Here is a 22,099-nt window from a genome sequence, read left to right as displayed (position 1 = left end):
GTGTTTTAGTTTAGTCTTTGAAGTAACAATGTTCAGAGACTCATTAAAACGTTGTTGTTTCGCACCAGATTAAAGCTAAATAACTAACTGCAAATACACATGTTTACAGGGACTGCAACTAACGATCTTTTTTTAATCAATGAGTGGTTGTAATTATTTATTCATTTATTAATTATTTAAAAACACAAACTTTACACATTTGCTGTAGCGTTTTTACGTAATCGCCGCTCGAGTCGAGTCATAAACCCTCTTTCTCTCGTATCGCGGCGTGTTCTGGAGCCTTCGTATCGACTGGGGCTGCAACAAGTTCATCAATTAGTCGCAAATAATTGATTGATCAAATTATTTAGGAACTGAATAATCATTTGCCGGACGTTACAAAAGGTTCCACAACGTTCCAAGAGCTGAGAAAAGAAGTTTCACGATTCAAACAGAGCTCCAATTGCACGAAAACAACACGGAATCCCGGGATCCTCAAATGACTTCGCTTCGGCTTCGTCTGTGTTGTCGTAGCAACTGGCCAACCGTTGATTGATTTGTTTTCAAGCAAATTTGGTATTGACTCAAATTGGGGAATGACACGGAATTTGTGTGACTGTTAAAAGAATAAAGTGCGTATCTCCCCCTGCTGGTCACCTCTGGAACTGACAAGAGATTCACAGGCAGTTTAAAGTTAATTGCAGTTAGTTAAAGTTAGTCTAAGTGTTGCTACGACAATCCAACTTGACATCACAATAAGGAAGCCGGTTCTTTGTGGGCAAACGTGGCGGTTCCTTGCGTATTCTGCAGCAGTGGCACTGAAGAGTTCACGGTGTCCACGGCGATAGCTCCACGCGCACGTTCGGAGTCGGTTGTTGTTGTTGTTGTTGTTTTTTAGCAGTGTCGAGCGATGGCGTTTCAAAAATCCTGTTGAAGACGTCGAGGAGTTAATCCATTTTGAAAAAGGTAACGTTTTCTGCTTTCAATCCAAGAAATATCAGTCAAAATGTGCGATTGTGACGTCAAATGTGAGTTTCTGTGACGGTTTGGTTTAGTAAATTAAACTAAATGGTTGGATTTGAATTGTAATCATATTGCTTCATGACCTAAACACTAAGTGAATTTAATAAAAACACAATAGCAGCTCTTTTGGTAAAATATCCAATTGTATTTTTGTGTATTTTGTAATTATTCAGACTAAATTTGCTATAAATCTAAAAGTTTTTGTTTTTTTAAATCTAGTTTCAGTTCTAGGAGTTCCAGAAACTAGTAGGACTAATTTAAATGACGTTGCATGGGATTCTTTGATTGAAAAGCGGTAAATTAAGATTGTTCTTGATTCATATTCTCACGTTTCCGTTACGCGTCATCGGCAAAAATACTTCTTCTGACCAAATATGTCATGGACTCAAAGTGGATGTCGGTAGCCTTACGTTTTGGTCTCGGACAAAAAAAAAAGATAAATAAATAAATCCAGTTATCTTGTTCACAGCATTGGACAAAAACATGTCGAGTTCCTTCACAAAACCGTTGGTCGCTTAAATCCTTTTTGTAGAGCTGAATGTTTAGTGTATCCAGTAGTAGTAGTAGTTGTAGACGTGGTAGTAGTGGTTGTTTTTGAAGTAGCAGTTGCGGTAGTTGGTATTTCTAGACCATGGGTGAAGGAATCTGTCTCGTCTCCAGAACAGGGGACTCTTCTTCCGGGTCCAAAACCTGGTCCTGGTCCTGGTCCTCAGGTTGGTCTTCTGGGGAGCTCAAGTTGTTGGTGTCGCCCAGAGGTTCGTCCTGGAACAGAAAAACGACACATTTCAACACTAGAATGGGAAGTATTTAGTCAACTATTTATTATCTTTTCAGCATATTTTCTCCTTTTCTAACAAAGATTGCCTCTTTAACTCCCGTTTCAAACCATGTTTTCTCCTGCTTAGAATCTTCACCTCACAGTCTTCGGTTAAAGAGGTAATCTTTGTTAAAAAAGAAAATCCATCCCTAAATAGAAACAGTGGTTTAAGATTAAACCTTCCAGTTGTTTATAATGGAATTTTGAATCCCTGGAGAGGTCGACGCCCAGGGCATTCGGATGCTCATCAGGCACTCTGGGAGGAGAGAGAGTGAGCCAGGAAGCCAGCCACAATAGGAGGCTGATGGCCCATTAAAGGGGCTAGTTTGATAGTAAATAACAACTCGGAGCTGAAAATGGACGTTTGTTTCAATGTTACCATGACGACTGCCAAGTGTTTACTGCAAAAAGGTGCACTACATGACTTTTCTGATGGCCTCCAAGGTATTTTTTAACAATGAAAACGTCTATGATTGAATACATGTATTTGAGTGATTTTACCGTGACCCAGGGGTGAGACAGAACCTCTTCAGACGTGAACCGGGCGTCGACGTTCACCTGCAGCATCTGACTGATCAACATCTGAATACAACACAAACAATACTCAGACATCAACAACATTGATATTGATCTACAGTATTTTATACATGGTTTGTGTTATCTAAAGACAGTTTTAGGCTATGTTTACAAAATATTACTATGATTCCTATTGTGACTGTGATTATGATTATGATTATTGCGACTTTATTATTATCCTTATTGTGACTAGGATTATTATGATCCTGATCCTTATTGTGATTATGAATCTTATTGCGACTATGATTATTATGACTTATGATCTGATCTTATTGTGACCATTATCAAAGGCGCCGGTCCAGCTGGCAGCCCGTTGCAACGCTCCGCTCTTTTTTCACACTTATTGTGCTTTTTTTTTTTTTTTTTTTTTTACAAAATACAAATCTACTTTAGTTGTACGATCGGGACACGCGCTGGTATCGCTTTAATTCAACTTGTTTCGAATTTGTTCGGCTGGATTATTGAAACAGTTATATGAAACTGAGGGGGAAACCATCGTTTTACCCGGAGATCATCACGTCATCCTTAATTTTTCCCCTCCATCCCTTTTTGGGAAATGGGAGGTTTTGTCTATAGGAGTTTTTGTTTATAAGAGTTCTTCTAATAAGAGTGTTTTTTAAACTTCCTATAATCTGTCTTAGTCTTTTTCCTCTGCATCTACCTGCGTTGTATCAATGAAATTTCCCCATGTGTGGACAATAAAGTATTATCTTATCTTATGATTCTTATTGTGACTGTGATTCTTATTTTGATTATTAGTAGTTAAGTTGTAACTTTTACCATTCATACTTGACAAAATAGTGCTTTTATTGTAAGTAAATAGAAAATAAGTCAACATTTCAGATAATTACTTTATAATTATACATACTGGAGGACTATATTGACTATTGTTGAAGAGTATAGTATTTGGCAGACTTGTGAGTAGTGGTGTACCTTGGCGGGGAGGCTGATGCTGTCCCAGTCCGGAGAAGGAAACTCCAGCTTTCCTTTGAGGATCTGATCGAACAGCTCCTCCTGGATGTTATTCTCACTGCAACGACAATAACGGCATTTTTCAGTATTTTTTTTTAAAGTGCGTATGACATGTTCATTACAATTTTCAAATGTTGACTTTATTTGGTGTACGGTTTGTATAAATTATAGTTTTACACCAATCGAGCAATTTGTGGAGAAAAGTTTAAAAAAATCTGTAGAAAAATGACAGGAAGTGACATCACACTCATTCCAGTCAAAGTTTATGCAGAAATTACACAAAAAACTACTTTTTTGACACTTTAAAAATTCGACAAAATAAAGTCGCTCTCATACACTTTATTTGCCACATAAAACAAATTGTGACATTTGTTTTTGTGTTTGCTGTGTAATTTCCTAGTGTGATGTCATCAATTACAAACAGGAAGTGAAATTATATAAACCAAAAAAAAAAGATTTTTTTTGAACAATTCTGGCAAAATTCAAAGTACATTTATCGTTTTAGATAAGTGAGTCGTCCGACCTGTAGGGGGCACTTAACGTAGTGTGAGTAGAGTATATGTATCTAGGTTGATTTTGCGTTTTAATCGAGACGGGAGTGAAATTTGAATGCATTTCTGAGTTTGCGAAGGTGTAAACAGCTGTTATCAGTCAGTTTAAAAACAAGACTGCTTTGAAGTAGGACATTTGCTTGTTTAGGAATAATCCCAGTCATTTCACGTTGCTTATTGCGACCATCCAGCCCTAGAAACGGCATCATCTTACTCATTACGCCCCGAGCGCTCGCAGTAAATCATTATCCAGTATCCAATTTAAAACCATGGAAGCATTCAGACTGGGACGGCGCGCTGACCTTCTGAAAGGAGGAAACCCGCACAGGAGGATGTAGGTGATGATGCCGGCCGCCCAGATGTCCACCTTCAGACCGTAACTGCGCAAACAACAATGATAATCGGTCATTTCGTTAGAACAGTAGGTGCAAGTCGGCGAGACGAATCCCCCACGCACCCGGTCTCGGCGATGATCTCCGGAGCGACGTAGGTCGGAGTTCCGCAGACCGTGTAAAGGGGCCCCTCGACCACCGTGGCCAGACCGAAGTCGCCGAGCTTCAGAGACTTGGTGCCGTCGGGATACTCGCACACCTGAAGCGCAGAGGAACGTAAACCGAGGAGCTAATGTGCAAGACGCTGAGCTAAGTACTAGCTAACCACGACAAAACGCCCTCCTCTTTCAGTATTTTTTTAAGAATAATGCATGGAATTGAGGGTAAAGCGTCTTGCCCGGCGGCACAAACGCAACATCCGTCCGCGTCGTTTACCAGCAGGTTCTCGGGTTTGATGTCCCGGTGCACGATGTTCATCCGGTGCAGGTATTTGACGGCTCCGGCCAGGTTGAAGACCATGGCGCTGGCGTCGTGCTCGCTGTACTTCGTGGAGGAAGTGATGGCGTCGAACAGGTCGCCGCCCTGGAAAAAACGGACAAGGGGACGTTCTCAGGCCGAGCGGTTTTCCCGACGACGCGCCGTAAATTCGGTTACATGACATTACCCCTTGTTTAATCCCAATTTTGATCTGATAAGTTACCGTACTTTTCGGGCTGCACCTCGCTCCTGAGTAAAAGCCGCTCCGACGAATTTACAAAGAATCAAGAACTTTTACACATACGGGCCTGTCAATAAGCCGCAGGTGCCCACGTTGTAACACGAGATATTTACACTAATATATGGTCCACGGTCTGGCTAAGAAAGTACTGTATTTTCCGGACTATAAGTCGCACCGGAGTATAAGTCGCACCAGCCAAAAAATGCATAACAGAGAAGAAAAAACATATATAAGTCGCACTGGAGTATGAAATGCAGTTGCAAGTATGAAAATAACAAATAATATCACATATAAGTCGCTCCGGAGTATAAGTATAAATATAAGTATAAGTCGCACCCCGGCCAAAACTATGAAAAAAGGTGCGACTTATACTCCGGAAAATACAGTAATTTCAATGCGGCAGGTTCTATACTGCAGACAGCTGCATATCGCATATCCGCGCTCCACGTGCGTTTTGCCGCGTCTAGATTCACTTCTTCATTAGACTCATTTCTCCGTGACTCATGTCCGATTGTGATAAAACACACAGCGTTTTGGAGCTTAAAATAAAGTGACCGCTGTCCATTGATGTCTTCTTCTACAGTGGGTCAAACGCTTCCTGCTAGAGTGGTGACCGGTGGCCGATAGCCAGTAAAAATCTATAAATGAACCGCACCGTTGTATGGACTGGGGGGTTCAAAGCGTGGGAGGAAAAAGTAGCAGCTGAAAGTCGGAAAAGTTGAGTAAATTAAAAGCGCCGTTTTTAAACCAGAAGTCAGAGCGGCTGCATGTGTTTTTTATTCATTAATATCCATAAATCTCCTTGGCCTCCTCTCCTCATACAGTACACTCCTTCCTTTGTGTGTCCAAACCATCTCAACCCGTACACTTTTCCAGATCCTTTCATACGAGCGGTGCGATAGTTAAAATCTCACCTTGACGAGCTCCATGACCAGAAACAGCTGCGTGGAAGTCTCGTCCACTTCGATTAACTGGATAATGCTCGGGTGTCGGACCCTCCGCAGAACGGCCACTTCGTTTTCGATCAGATGTTCCTGTAACAAAAGGAAACGTTACAAACAGTATCATACATTTGCATATTTTACCAATGTGACAAAACCATTTTACTTATGGTTTTCAATTTAATCCGAGATTGCTATACAACATTTTTGAAGGAATATCGTGAATGTTGTTTTAAAAATATGCTAAATTCAATATTGGGTGGATCATGCAGAGTAAATAATGCTGCAAAAAGAGATAAATAAAAAAGGTGATATTTCCTACATTTCTTATTTTTGTCTGATAATTACCGTATTTTCCGGTCGCTTTTTTCATAGTTTTGGCCGGGGTGCAACTTATATTTATACTTATGTGTGATATTATTTGTTATTTTCACACTTGCAACTGAATTTCATACTCCAGTGCAACTTATATGTTTTTTTCTTCTCTATTATGCATTTTTTGGCTGGTGCGACTTATACTCCAGAAAATACGGTAAACCTCAACTAATGCATTTAAAGACATATTTTAACCCATTTCTCTGAATATTATTATCAAGATACTCAAACATAACACAATATAATTTTTCCCCGTATTTTTTAATTTATTATCCTTTTTAATTATATTTTGTTTTATTATTATTATTTTAATCATCATTACATATTTCTTTACATAGGTCAGTTTTGTGTGTATATTTTTGTTGTACGTTTGAAAAAATAGTTTTAAAAAATGTTTTGTCAATATCGCTCACGCCAATTTTAAATATATTACATTAAAGGTTTTATGTGTTTAAATGTGCAGATAAAAGCATGCACAGCACCTTCCCACTGCAGCGAGCCTTGTCAATGATCTTGAGCGCGTACTCCTGCCCCGTCGCCCTGCGCAACACAAACACATTTACACCAGACCACACACTTTATCACATTTTTCCATTCATAATCTCATTTCATAATCTTGTTTTACCTCTCGACGCACTCTTTGACCACGGCAAAGTTTCCATCTCCGATCACTTTCCCCACTTTGTATTTGTCGCTGATCATGGACGACGAGATCAGCAGGTTTCCATTCACTGTCGAGCACGAAACAAAACTGACTTATGGAATATTACAGTGTTATGATAGTATTAGTACATGTACATCGCAGTATTCTACAGTATTATAATGTTTAAACGATGGAGAGACGGGAAAGAGAACGTTGTTACAATAAATAAGCAGATTTTTTACTAATAAGCAGATTTGTTTTAAATTTTGAGCTAAACTTGGACAAGACCAGGACTAAACCAAGTCTAAATTGAGAACGAAACCATAATTCAAACAAAAATCACACCAAAACAAGTGTTTTAACAGGTTCAACGTTGTAAATTTGCCTTTTTTCTTCATACATTTTGATTTTAACGTGACAATTTCTAATTTTATTGTTCTGTATCGTGATTTGAATGGCTTTCCTACGGTTCTGTAACCCGTCTTCTGTATGAATTGTGCTTTACAAATTAAAAATAACCAATCGATTGCTTAATATTGCTGAATAAATACCGTGCGATAACGTAAGAATCGGAGAAAAATCCAATACTGTTCAAATTAAATCCGTTTAATTTGCTCAACATATATTTTACCAATTTTATTCAGAGTTAACAATTATTCAACTTCTTTTTTTTATTTTGCTAATGTTTTTTTTTAATGCTCATTGAAGCGTGGATAAATCAAACCTTCCACGACGTCGTCTTCCGGCTGCTCCGCTTCTCCGTTCACGTCGGTGGAGGACGAGCGTCGAGGCGAGATCTGCGCGGGGACAAATCGTATTTTACAGTCAAATAAATGTAAAAATAAACGTATAAAACTGGAAATGATCCGCACCTTGACACTGCGTCGTGATCCGGGGCTCGTGGGAGAGGGACTACTTCTTGGCGTCTTTGAACTGGATTGCGTCTCGTTGACTACATCACAACATTTAAAAAAAAAAAACTTATTTGGACTGAAAATAAGTTACAAATCCTTTACTAGACTTTAATTTGTGTTTTATTGATGTTTTAATGTTGTTCCCGCTTAAAAATAAAACAGTAAATTGCGATACCTGCGACGGGAGACTTGGTCCGGGACAGTCCTCTAGAGGGCGCTCTGCTTGGCGTCAGGCTGGAGCCGCTAGGGATTCTGGGAGTTTTTGGAGACACGACGGGGCGGGGCGTCTTGGATTTGCACTCTGGACACAAAAGAGTCGATAGATACGTCCGATTTGTCTTTACGCGCCTTTTTCATGGAGGGTTGCCACGGTGACATGCTGTGCGTTCATGGAGACCAACATTTTTATGAGTAAACGTGTTTTTTTATTGCGTTTGTAAAGATTTATATGAGCCACAGCAGCAAGGAGAAGGTTTGGAGTGAGTAAGTTTGAGATTTGGGAGTGAATTGTGTGTTTTTTTTTAATTTACAGATGAATACAAATAAATCAAATGAAAATATAGTAAATTATTTTAAACCGTTTACCTGTTTTTTTTCGGCAATTAATATTAGTAACTCTGAAAACTCCTGGTTGGGATTAATTTTGGGTTATTTTTTATGTTTTTTTTCCTTTTTTTTAAATCCAGCCCAAATCAATTTAACACATTTCAAATAATTTGGGCAGAAAGCTTTATGTTTAGTTGACAAATCAGTAAAATCAGAGAAATCAGTAAAATCCGTAAAAGGTGGTGCTTCAGCCGACAAAATTGTGTATTAATGAACTAATTGTTTTTGTTTGGATGAAAATGATTTCGAATGCGTGAAATGAGCCGTCAGAAGATTGATTTGGGACTGAATCATGACTTTAATCTGCCTTTTTACACATAAATATAAATACACTATATTTCCCAGTACTTTTCAGTATAACTAGTCGGTCTTGTGGGTGCAGTTTAGGTTAGAAACATGATCAGATAATAATAAAAGATACATAATAATAAAAAACATAACACTTGTAAAGCGCTTTTAAAAATACTCTGACATTTAACATTTGAGACAGACATAAAAACAATAATAATAAAGCAGGATAAAGTTATCGAAAGGGAGTTTTTAAAAGATGGATTTTCTGTTCTTTCTTTTATTTATTCCAACAAAGAACAAAACCATCAGAGCAACAACACAACAACAATAGAAAAACATTATAATTGAAATAAATAATAATAAAATGGTTAAAGAAAACGATAGAAAATGTTGATGTTTTACCGTTGACAAAAGCTGGCGTCTTCCCGCAGTGGGTGAGGACAAAGTCGTCCTGGGCGTATCTGAACTTCTCTGCTCCGCACGCCATGAAAACGTCGTCATCGCCGAAGAAATCCTGCAGGCAAGTCAGCTGCAAGCGAGACACAAATCTATATATCCACGCATTTACTTTAGACATTCATTTAAACGAGACATCTCAAATCAAAATGAGTAAAAAACAGAAAAATCCAATTGATAAAGTACATTTTTGAGTGTTTCCAGTCGTTTCGAGATAATAAAAATCCGTAAACACCAAATATTAACTGCCGTTTTATGTTTTTTTATGTAATAATGCCCAGCTCTAGTTAAAACAACAAACACAATAACAACACCATTAGTAAAAACAAGAAAAACGAGTGATAAAAGATGGTAAAGTTGCATAAAAACTCACAAGTGGGTCTTAAATTGAGCGTTAAACGTTCACGTCCTGTAGAAAAGGCAGTTTGAGCCAAAGTGCGGAGCATTCGGGAGGTCGAGTCGTTTATGAGACAAAGGGGGCGGGACAAAGGGGGCGGGACAACGGCAGACGACAGCTGGCACTAATCATCTCTGACCGTCTCTGGATTAAACCCACATTAAACAAACGGTGAAATGACCTGGATTCAGAGCGAGAAGGGTCAAAAGTGCCGAGTCATGTCGTCTGCGTCAGCAAAAAAGCTGCACTCGGAAACGACAGATTAAAAGAGAGAAGGTAAAGATCGAATTGTGGTCGAACCGTGACAGAGAAACGACTGGGTTTATAGTTTATATATATATATATTTCCACACGTTTAGCGTTTGGGCGAAATGGCGTTACAAAGCGAATCGCGTTTTCGTTCTTTTTTCGCGATATCGTGTCACATCTCGGGTCAAAAACAGGACGCCGTGTTTGCCGCTCGTCCCGTCGGGCTCAGGAGTGAGTGACAGGCGGGTTCGACCAATCACAGCGAACACCACGCCACGTTGGGCATTGGCGATGCGTCGATCGATGGCAAATATCATTATATCGACACTTATCAATAACTAAAATTCCTCCTAATATATATTTACCGTATTTTCTGGACTATAAATCGCACCTTTTTTCATAGTTTTGGCCGGGGTGCGACTTATATGTGATATTATTACCATCTTGTTATTTTCACACTGACAACCACAAGAGGGCGCTCTAAGCGACGCAGAAGAAGAATCTGCACTTCCTCTTCCTCTGGAGTTTGTGGAGTTGTTTAGAAGTGACACAGAGGAAGAAGAATTCAATGGATTTATTGATTTGGGGTAAAACTGATGCTTTGGTAAACTTGTTAGCATGTTCTTTATGCTATAGTTATCTGAATAACTTCATATGTTACGTTAACATACCAGACACTTACCACAGTTCTGTCTGTGTTACATTTTTGGTTTGGTTTGGTCACATGTATTTACTTTTTATATTAGTTTAAGCTTGGGAGGAGAGGAAATACTTATAGCCAAGGTAACATTTGTTTCAAGGCATTTTTATATTGAAAAAAACAATCAAGATTTTTCCCAAATTCCTGCTTTTATAATACATTAAACGGCTTTGTTCCTCACATTCACCGTTTTTGTGACATCAGAACGTTCTAGATCAAGCTGCAACAATACAACACTTTACAAACACGCACAGTTGACTCGTGAAGAAAACAAGTCAATGAAACGTCGATACGGTTTCAATAGCTTCCATGAGTGAGAGACCTGTATTCCCTGGCTGGACCGGGCCCCACCTGTTTCCCGTCCAGCGTGTACAGCCTCTTCACGGACCCCGAGTCCAGCTTGATGGCCTCGGTGATGTCGGCGAGCACCTGCTGGAACGAGTGCGCCGTCTTCTTGTTGAGCAGGACGCGCACGGCCTTCCGGGGCTTGACGCCGCTGCGGATCACCGTCACCAGCTTGGGCTTGATGTAGTCCTTGCTCTCGCGGCCCTCCCGGCCCTCGCCGCGCTCCCGGGGGCCCGGGGCGGGGGGGTGCGCGGAGGCTCCGGCCGACTGGACCTGGCCCCGGCCGGAGGCAGAGGAGCCGGCGCCCGGCCTCCAGCTCTGCACCGAGATCTTGGTGTAGTCCACTTTGCAGTACGGTTCGTTGGAGGCGCAGACGTAGCACTCGCCTGAAGGGAAAAGCATAAGGGCGTTGTAGGATTTGTTCTGTTGTACGTTCAGATTTTGTTTACCGTATTTTCATAGTTTGGCCGGGGTGCGACTTATACTCCAGAGAGACTTATATGTGATGTTACAGTGATCCCTCGTTTATCGCCGGGGTTACGTTCCACAAAGAACCCGCGATAGGCGAAATCCGTGAAGTAGAAACCTTTATTTTTTTTACAGTTATTATACAATGAAATACTCCATAAAACATTGGAAGCAAAGAACAAAAGCTTCTTACAGGCCCAAGCATTTGTTTAACTAATAAAAGTACTGTATAAACGTTTGTTGTTGTTTTAAGTTGAACTTTTTCTGCGATAGTTTCATCTTCCTCTGCCTTTTGGGCCCGACCGCAAGTGGCTTTTGTTAGTTTCTTAAGTTTCACTTCTCATGCCTGACAGCTAGGGGGCGATACTGCTCTGTTTACCTGTATTACGTGTCTGGGTGGGACCGAGGTTGTTGTGTTGGCTAACGTGAACGTGGTGTTCGCTAAATAAATGAACCAAACCTAAAGTGGAGTTCTCATTTGGACTAACACCTTTGTCGGTGCAGAACGTTTTGTCGACATTGTGTGTGTCGATAACGGTGTAACGTTATTGACACGCGGGTAGAGAAGACGCGGAGAGACTGTTTAGCCAATCAGAATGCAGAACACAATGCATGATGCAAATCCGTGAAGCAGCGAGAGCGTGAAAAGTGAACCGCGTTATAGCGAGGGTTCACTGTATTACACTGTATTATGAATGCCTCGTTATTTTCACACTGACAACCACAAGAGGGCGCTCGAGGCTCTAAGCGACGCAGAAGAAGAATCTGCACTTCCTCTTCCTCCGGAGTTTGTGGAGTTGTTTAGAAGTGACACCGATTTTTTAATTTTGACTTTATTTGGTGTGTTTATGCCTGTTGTACTTATTAATTATAGTTTTACACCGATCGAGCAGGTGTTTGTGGAGAAAACGTTGAAAAATCTGTAGAAAATGACAGGAAGTGACATCACACCAGGGACACTCATTCCAGTCAAAGTTTAAGCATAATTTACACAAAGAAACAACTTTTTTTGACTCTCTAAATATTAATATTAATTATTATTATTATTATTATTATTATATTAATTATTTTGACACATAAAGATACATGAGCGACTTTATTGTGTTGAATTAATGTTTAAAGAGTCAAAAAAGTTGTTTCTTTGTGTAAATTCTGCATAAACTGACTGGAATGAGTGTCCCTGGTGTGATGTCACTTCCTGTCATAGCTTTTTCTACATTTTCTCCACAAAAACCTGCTCGATCGGTGTAAAACTATCATTTATATGCAAAAAATATGAAAATAAAACCCTGTCGGAGGCACTTTAAAGGGTTCTGTGTGAAAAGTGTATTATTAATGAACATTTTGATTTAATAACGTCGCCGTCTTTGTTGTAATAGTTCTTTTCACACGCGTTTCGATTTCAACAAAATGTGACGGCGATTACGTTTTATAGACGACGAGTCACGGTTAAGTCGATTATATATAAAATACAGGTTATTATCGGACTACGTCTGTCTTTAATCTTCTTTATTAAAGTCATATGTAACTGAAATAACACAAATGTTTGAATAATTAAATTAAATAGAAAATATATGACATGTTGTTTTTTACTTTATTTATGGCAAAAATAAATACGATTGTGTCAGAATGTTCGGCGCTTGACCAATTAATTGTTGCATAAAACATGAAACGACGTCTGAGTTTCACGTTTTTTCAGCGTCTCATGTTTCCTGTTGCCACGACGACGCACAAACGTCCAGATCAAACGTGTCAAGTGTTGGAATCCAGCCACATCTCTCCATTTGCAGTGTCCTTCTCCTTCTCCTTCTCTCTATTCGTCCATCTCTTTCTGTCCTCTTTCTCTCCTCCCTTCCCTTTCTTCTTTCTCCCTCTCCTCCTCCTCATCTTTCTCCTCTTTGTCCTCTCTCCCTCTCCTCCCTCCTTATCTTCCTAATCGCCTCTCTCCTCTTTCCACTCAGCTAAAGTCACAAATGGGCAGTTTCCCTCTCAAAGCCGTCCCGCTCCTCTTCCCCCTTTCTCACCCCTTCTCCCTCCCACTCTCTCCTCCTCCTCCCACTTCTCATCCATCCTCTCCTCCCCTCCTTCCACTCAGCCAATGTCACAATGTGGCAGTTTCCCTCTCAAAGCCGTCCTCTCTCGCCCTCTCGCTCTCGCTCTCTCCTCCTCTCCCCTCCTCTCCCCTCCTCTCCCCTCCTCTCCCCTCCTCTCCCCCTCTCTCCTCCTCTCTCCTCCTCTCTCCTCCTCTCTCCTCCTCTCTCCTCCTCTCTCCTCCTCTCTCCTCCTCTCCCCTCCTCACTCCTCTCTCCTCCTCTCTCCTCCTCCCTCCTCCTCTCCCCTCCTCCCTCCTCCTCCCCTCAGAGGCTGAGAGGAGCCCGTGGTGGAGAGTGCGGTGCGTTCGAGTGTCGTAGGAGAGGCAGAACTTCCCGTCAGAGTCTCATTAGTGGACACGACTTTCAGAGTGCGTAAAAGTGAGATGAGCCAGAACTCTCTAAATGACATTTACACCGACATTAATCAAAGCAGACGTGCAAACACAAACTGATGAGGCTCGAAAGGAACACTTCAGCAGGAAGTGGAGAAAGAAATGGATGTGGCAAAGTTGTCGTATTAATATGCAACACAACTTTTAAGTACAGCACTGCAATATTGAAAACTATTGCAATATTTTAATTCACACAATAATTTCTGTTGTATTAAAACAAACATGTGCAAGACTTAATTAACAAGTCAAGAAGAAACAGACAAAATCAAGGCGAATTTAGTCAGAAAAATGAAAATAAGTAGAATTATTCTTTTACAATATATTTCCTTTCAAAAACTGTGATTTTGTCAGATGGAGGATCTTGATGTTATTGCAATATACATTTATACTTTTGCTATAGTTACAAAATATAGTACAGAAAAAAAATATTGGCGGCAAAAATAATGGATTAGAATTGTATTGTTTTTTAAATTGGTGTTCTCTTTCCAACAGCATTTGTGATCGAGGATGTCACGATGATCAGGTGAATCGATAATCGTGATTACAGGATTCAGGTCACAATATAAATCCTAAGAACCAAAAAATAATCATCGTGACAATTTTAGAAGCAAAATCATGTCCCTCTTATTTATTTATTTTCAATATTTTGCTGATAGAAACAGACCTAAATGTAAAGAACTCTTTATCTGGCGTTTTTTTGTCACATTTCACTTTATTTCGTCTTTCAGAAAGGTCAGTTTGGTAAAACCGCTCAAACCTGAGGAACAGTGACACGTCAGACCAAGAAAACAAAAGATTTCCCTATTGTTCGGTCTCAATAATCGCAAATAATCAATAAATCTGAACGTTTTTTCCCTCACCTTTAAATTAGATATCGTGACATTCACTTTTTGCGCTGCACTTGGACCTCAACCTTGACATTTGCCGAATTGTTTGAGATTCGTTTACATTGACCTTTTAAAATCCCTTCAACCCTCAAAGTCACATCTTCATATCGGCTGCGCTGAAATGGAGCAAAGGATCATGGTCTATGTAGTCGTTTCTGCTTTTTTTTTGCACAAAACGACGCATTTAAATCACAGAAACGTGCTGTAAAAGACTTCTCTCTCGTCTCGTCTCGTACAAACGCACTTCCGACATCAATCATTCAGTCCATCGTCTCCTTTGTCCGTCTGCGTCACTCACAATCGCTTCAATTATTCATCCCGGCGCATCAACGGCACAATTATCAGCACGGATCGATACAGGAGGAACTAAAACCAGACTGAAGACGGCGCTATTAAAAGCACCGGTCGCCTCTGATTGGACGGCGGTCGCTTCCCGAGTCTGATCGCTTCTAAACATCCGATAATATCTCACCAAACTGACGATGGAGCAAATGATTTCGATTGGAGTCGAGCAGTCTCGTGATTATTTCTCATGAACGTCGGAGTTTTGTCGCCATAAAACTGATAAAATATGAGAAATGGAAGATTCTTGATAAACACTCTTCTTCTGGTCTCATTCTGATTTAATACGGTGCAGTTTAAACGGTTTAAACGGCTTTATTTCCAACAAACGCCACGTGTAATAGTCCAGATAATTGTCGTAGTGCTGCAGGAGATTTGGCGTTTGTAAATTAACTTTAGTTTTGAATCTTTCTGCTTCACTTCCATGGTTTTTCCCCTTCACATTCTTTTTACAATTTGCTTGCTTTTCTTTTTCCCACTTTCACAAACTGCCAACGTGAGATTATCCCATTTTAAAAGAGAAGAAACTTGTGCATAAGATGATATTTCTGTACTTTTGTGCTTAAATTTTTCTATCCGGTCACTTTCTGTTCCTCGACATTTACAAGCAAATTGTATTTAGAGGTCGGCAACATTGTATCTCCATTTTATTTATAATATTCCCTAAACGTCCGACAGAAATGTGCTAAAACATGTCTTTAAATGCATTTGTCGAGGTTCAATCATCAAAGAAATGTCAAATTAAAACGCAAAAGTGCAGAAATATCACAATCATACATAACATCGCTTTTTTCCCCCATTTTTACTTTTAAATCAACTCTTTTTGAAGCATTTCTCACTCAAAACAATGAACTCCATATTCAAATTTCACATAACACACAAAAGTACCTGCGTTGCACCAATGAAATTTCCCCATGTGGGACAATAAAGGCATATCTTATCTTAATATAACCTAAATCTCGATATATCGGCCATTATTCCCAACAAAAGCCCCTAAAATGACACTACGATGGCCATAACTCGCGTGACATTTCCTGCATAGCGGCGTCGAGTTCTTACCTTCCCCCAGCTCGTCCATGGAGGTGATCTTCTTGCTCCCGTCGATGGTGTAGATGTTCCTCACTCCTTGCGGCAGGTGGAGGTTGTCGGCCAAAGACCTGGTCAGCTCCATCAGCAGCGCGTCGTACGACCTGAAGCGGTCGCCCGACACGGCGTACACCAGCCCCTTGAAGTAGCGGTCGCCGTTGCGGTAGAAGCGCACCTTCTTGGCGCGCTTCTCCGACGTGAGCGCCTGCAGCGTGCGCGTGCGGTAGTAGCTGCAGTTGGTGCTGTGGGCCGGGCTGGGCACCAGGCTGCTGCCCCGCGAGCTGGGGCCCGAGCCGGCGGCGGCGTCGTCGCGCTTGGTCCGGGTGGAGCGGCCGCGCCTCGCCCGGTCCCGCTCGTCGAAGTGCTCCAGCTCCAGGGTCTTGCTCAGCGACATGGCGACGGTCTCGAGGGACGGCCGGCTACATCAGAAAATATACCCCAAAAAAAAAAAGAGTGGCGCGGAATTCTACTAAGAGTCCAGACGGGTCATTATTTTCTCGTTATTGACTTGAAAATGTTGAAAAGGGCAGGAAAAACGGCTCCAAAAACAGTGATTCTATAATATAAGTGTCATTTTATTTTACAGTTTTGAAAAAGTCTAAGAACGGCAACGTTAAACTGTCAAAAAAGTGCAAAAAATACTAAAAACAAAGTGTATATTTCCTTGTAAGTTTACTTAACGCTATGTTGGCCAAATGTTGTCAAAAATACACAATGACAATATCAAAAATGTTCCTTTTTATATTCAAAATCTGGCGTTTCAACTTCAGCGTATGGCGTTAATTTAAGTTATTTTACTGTTTAGGTCCAACACACTCGTCAAGAAATAAGATTTAATTGAAAATATCAATCAAAATCGATGACAATCAGCTACGTCTTGCTCGCATCTTTCCTCCCAAGGAACTTTACAGCTACAATTTCCAACAATTTGGCAAGTTCATTCAAATTTCAAGTGTTTAAACCCCACAAAATGCTAAAATTGTCGTAATCCAGCCGCGGCTCGCTTAAAACGCTAGAGTAAAGTCAATATTGGTCCATTGGCAAATGTTTAACCTGCTTATGCTTCGTCAAGACTGTTTGCTGGTAAAGGCAGCTGTACTTTCAGAGTTATTTGGCAAAAACGGGTCTTAATTTGGGCGCAAAAAACTTCAAAAATGCCTTTCTTCGACGAGGGATGGCACTGCAGACGGACAACGAAGTTAAAAATATCCAAAGTGAAGCCGGCCGTTTGGACTCCTCGGTGTCGTGAAGGTCGTGCGGGTGAAAAGAGTCGTTTAGGAGCTAAATCCGAGCCCTGAAATCCCAAATGTTCAGCGTTCAGACCAGCAGCAGCTCATCCGTCGCTGAAAAACACAAGAACGACGGGTTGTGTTAGCGACTGAACGCTTCAAACGAGGTGCACAGCGTCACTTTTCTCGTTTTAGCATGAAAAATAACAGAAAAAAATGTTGTTGACGCACATTTAACACCTTTTTTAATCATACATCAGTCATCAGATCCCAATGAATCAAATATAATCGGATAAAATCTGTTTAAATAAGCAAAAATCTATCAATTAACAGCCATATTTTGAGTTTATCGCCAACGTTTCACACAAAATAAGACACTGGAGACTTGCGTTTGTCATTTCTATCGTCAAATCCGCTACGATCGTACGTTTGTCGCCGTTTCTAAACTGAATGTCGTTGTGTTGGATTTACAGTGATTTATAGTCGGTGTTTGCAGTCCGTTAGCGACGTCGGCGTAATTGGAGCGTTTCTGGGTCTCGAGCGGCCAAACGAAGCGTGCGAAAACGTGACAAAGCGTGTTTTAGTTTAATTAAATCCCTCGAGCCGCCTGCGCCTGGGGACGACGTGAAGAGAGCGAGGAAGAGAGTAAATCATGTCGAGTTTTCTCTTTGACACGGCTCAGATTTATTTAGATTTATCAAAAAACCTCAATTATACTTTGCTGTAGTCCAGGAATCAGACAATTCATGGGTTTTTGCGTCCTGTTGTACAACATTTTAGGACTTTTTCCTTTCAAAAATATATAATATTTAGTTTGAATAACAATCATGACCATTTTAGAAGCAAAATTAAGTATCTTTTGTTCAATATACAGCCCAAAATAGACCTAAATGTAAATTATCATAAATCATCTGGCTTTTTGTGTCACATTTAACTTGAAAAATTAAATATTTTGCAAGTGTGAACGCAGCCGTAATGCGACTTAAAGTGCCCCCTACAGGTCGGACAACTCATTGAACTAAAATGTAGTTAAGCTAAATGTATTTTGCTAAAAAATGATAAAAATGTTCTCAGAATAGCACATTTAAGTTTATAAATTTCATCACACTCGGAATTACCCAGCAAACCAAAATATCTTGAGCGAAAAAAGTTGTTTCTTTGGTGTAAATTCTGCATGAACTTTAACCGAAATGAGTGTACCTGGTGTGATGTCACTTCCTGTCATTTTCTCCACAAATACCTGCTCGATCAATGTAAAACTGTAATTTATATGTACAAAAAGGTATAAATACACCAAATAAAGTCAAAATTAGAAAATTGTAAAAATGTGTCATACGTCACTTTAAACCAAGGTCAGCACTCACATTAGTCACTTCTAAACCAGAAAGACAAACCACGGACTAAAGTAGGACTGATACTAAAACAATCCAGGGCTTGGCACGGACTCATGACCGAAACATGACTTCACCTTTACTCAAAATGAAAGTAAAAGACTGACCCGTGCCACAAAAACAGGTTTGGCACTGCACATTATGCAAATCAGGACTGACTGACTTGACAGTGGCACCGGTCTAGAGGAAGGACCGGACCTTGTACCGGTCTAGAGGAGGGACCGGACTTTTCACCGGTCTAGAGGAAGCACCGGACCTTGTACCGGTCTAGAGGAGGGACCGGACCTTTCACCGGTCTAGAGGAAGCACCGGACCTTGTACCGGTCTAGAGGAAGGACCGGACCTTGTACCGGTCTAGAGGAAGGACCGGACCTTGTACCGGTCTAGAGGAAGGACCGGACCTTGTACCGGTCTAGAGGAAGGACCGGACCTTGCACCGGTCTAGAGGAAGCACCGGACCTTGTACCGGTCTAGAGGAAGGACCGGACCTTGTACCGGTCTAGAGGAAGGACCGGACCTTGTACCGGTCTAGAGGAAGGACCGGACCTTGCACCGGTCTAGAGGAAGGACCGGACCTTGCACCGGTCCAGAGGATGGACCGGACCCTGCACCGGTCAAGAGGAAGGACCGGACCCTGCACCGGTCTAGAGGAAGGACCGGACCCTGCACCGGTCTAGAGGAAGGACCGGACCTTGCACCGGTCTAGAGGAAGGACCGGACCCTGCACCGGTCTAGAGGAAGGGCCGGCCCTTGCACCGGTCAAGAGGAAGGACCGGCCCTTGCACCGGTCTAGAGGAAGGACCGGACCTTGCACCGGTCAAGAGGAGGGACCGGACCCTGCACCGGTCTAGAGGAAGCACCGGACCTTGCAACGGTCTAGAGGAAGCACCGGACCTTGCAACGGTCTAGAGGAGGGACCGGACCCTGCACCGGTCTAGAGGAAGGACCAGACCTTGCAACGGTCTAGAGGAAGGACCGGACCTTGCACCGGTCAAGAGGAGGGACCGGACCCTGCACCGGTCTAGAGGAAGGACCAGACCTTGCAACGGTCTAGAGGAAGGACCGGACCCTGCACCGGTCTAGAGGAAGCACCGGACCTTGCACCGGTCCAGAGGAAGCACCGGACCCTGCACCGGTCTAGAGGAAGCACCGGACCTTGCACCGGTCCAGAGGAAGCACCGGACCTTGCACCGGTCCAGAGGAAGCACCGGACCTTGCACCGGTCCAGAGGTCTGGCGGAAGGACCGGAGCCTGACCCACGCCTCACGTGAATGGGACGTGCAGAATGTACCGCAGGAACCACGCACTTAACGTCAATAAGCCCCGCGCACACAGCAGTGACACCGGCAACCACGGAAAAAGAGACCGCGCGTGTGATCTCGCGGGTGCTTTTGTGGTCCAAACCCTGCGGCGCCTGCACGCGCCCCTGCCGCAGCCATTCACGCCGACGGGGAGCCACCTACCAGTGAACGCCGACGAGCCGGCGTGTTGCTGGGGGAAGCGCGCTCATCTTCCCTGTTCCGCCATCTTTCCCTTCCCGGTGCCGCGCTGTTCTTTTCGGCTCGCCTTCGCCCGCTGCTGGAGCCCCGGGACACGGCGATGGAGAGGCGGCCGCGGGTGTCAGACAGTCGGCTTCACGGCGGCGGCGGCGGCAGCAGCAGCAGCGTGGCCCCGCAGACGGAGAGGAGCAGAGCCAGAGCGGACACCGACTCTTCCTCCTTCGCAAGCCCCGCCCTCGACGCGCTGTCCTCGGCTTTGTTTGGCTGGAGCGGCCGGCGGACACGGACGCCTTTGTGGAGCGTAAATTCACTTCACTTAAATTAACTTCTCCACTAGATGTCACAAGTAGATGGCACATAAGAGTACAATACATGGAAAGATATAACCTTTATAATATGTTAGCATTATTGTAATACATGCATTTTTACATAATTATAAGCCATTAGAAGTATATAAGAAGATGCCTGTGGTTTATTTTTGTTCATGCTGCACTGAATATAACCATAGTCATAGAAACTTATAGTACATAATAGAATAATGCACTGTCCATCAACTCCTGCTATTTATTCTGTTCATAATGCTGCACTGGACATAGCCATAGTCACAGACCATTCAGTAGTTTGCACACTCTTGTCTTAGGTTTAAAGTTTTCAATATTATCTTGATGATTTTTGTAATTGCATACCTTTATTCTCCTTCTGTTCTTGAATTGTGCATCGCAAGACTCGCTTTTACTCACTGTGGGACAAAAGGGTTATCTTAACCAGATCAATCTACATTAAAAACATTCATTTAATTCATGACAGAAAAAGGTAAGAACATATTGAGAGTAGGGCTGGGCAATTAATCGAAAGATCACCAGAGTCATGAGTGAAATTGTCAATTATTTGGGAGGGTTTTTTGAATCAAGAGGTCCACGGTCTGTCTGTAGTTTTTAGTTTTTTCCATATCACCCAGCCCTAGTTGACAGTGCAGTGATCAGGAGCGTGGACAGAAGGGGGACAACGGGGCCTTGTCCTGGGCCCAGGGTCTTAGTGTCAGGTTTGAACCAAATGCGAGGCGGGTGCAGTTGTCCAGGTAATTAGAATGTGAACCCACATGAAACTGCCCTGGTCAAATACTCACAGTAGATTGTAGTTGGTGTTTTAAGACATTCTGCAGGTCACACGTTCAATACAATCACCTTCTGTGCAAATGAGGCGTTTGGGGCCCAGAATCGAACCCTCTTCCTTTTAATCTTTTGTATAAGAGGGAGCCCCGTGGGAGGCTTTTTGCCCCGGGCCCCCCAAAATATCAATAATTGTCCCATTAAAGCCAATCAAAAAACGGATTTCAGGATTGGTAAATGTAGCCGTTATTATGCAAACCCACTTTTATTCCTGGCAATTTACTTCCACAAAAAATAAAGCAAAATACACGTGTTCCCCTGAATATTCTTTCATGTACATTGTATTTTCTGGTTATTTGTGGGTTTCAGCTTCTTATGGAAACACTTTGAGGACAGAAACCCCTGGATATAGACCCAGCACTCTTTTGTTTTTTAAGGTCAGATATTTCAGAGCACAAGTATTAATCCTCAAATGAAATACAAAAACATGACCTTAAATGACTGCTTCCATTTGACCGTTTTGTGTCAGAGGAACTGAGTCACAAAACGGAAGTCACATTTCACCACGCCATTGGTCTTTGTTCCTTTTATTTACCCCACAAAACCTCACAGTAGTTTAAAAAGTGTGTGAATGTCTGTTATGGCTACACAAAATGCATTGTCAAAATAGAACGTAATCCCACATAATAGAGGGTTACGACTGACCGAATGAATGTTA

The 22,099-nt window shown here is 42.0% G+C and overlaps 1 protein-coding gene across 1 annotated transcript; it reads right to left on the bottom strand.

The window, feature by feature from the left end:
* Positions 1-1,541: 1,541 nt before the first annotated feature.
* On the bottom strand, positions 1,542-16,595 carry LOC140371917 (serine/threonine-protein kinase DCLK2-like). The gene is made up of 15 exons (XM_072459151.1): positions 16,127-16,595; positions 10,892-11,271; positions 9,141-9,267; positions 8,017-8,142; positions 7,800-7,879; positions 7,652-7,724; positions 6,910-7,015; positions 6,767-6,824; positions 5,883-6,002; positions 4,686-4,832; positions 4,376-4,509; positions 4,221-4,298; positions 3,329-3,425; positions 2,321-2,401; positions 1,542-1,764 (listed from the first exon to the last, which is right to left on the bottom strand). Exons 1-15 carry the CDS (start codon positions 16,545-16,547, stop codon positions 1,627-1,629), a joined length of 2,166 nt encoding a protein of 721 aa, XP_072315252.1. The 5' UTR covers positions 16,548-16,595; the 3' UTR covers positions 1,542-1,626.
* Positions 16,596-22,099: the final 5,504 nt, after the last annotated feature.

Source organism: Eucyclogobius newberryi, unplaced genomic scaffold (genome assembly GCF_026437365.1).
Source record: "Eucyclogobius newberryi isolate DKJ021-1_F unplaced genomic scaffold, fEucNew1.0.hap1 SCAF_22, whole genome shotgun sequence".
NCBI lineage: Eukaryota > Metazoa > Chordata > Actinopteri > Gobiiformes > Gobiidae > Eucyclogobius > Eucyclogobius newberryi.
Note: the sequence above shows the minus strand (reverse complement) of the source record. Positions and strands in the feature narration are given on the sequence as shown.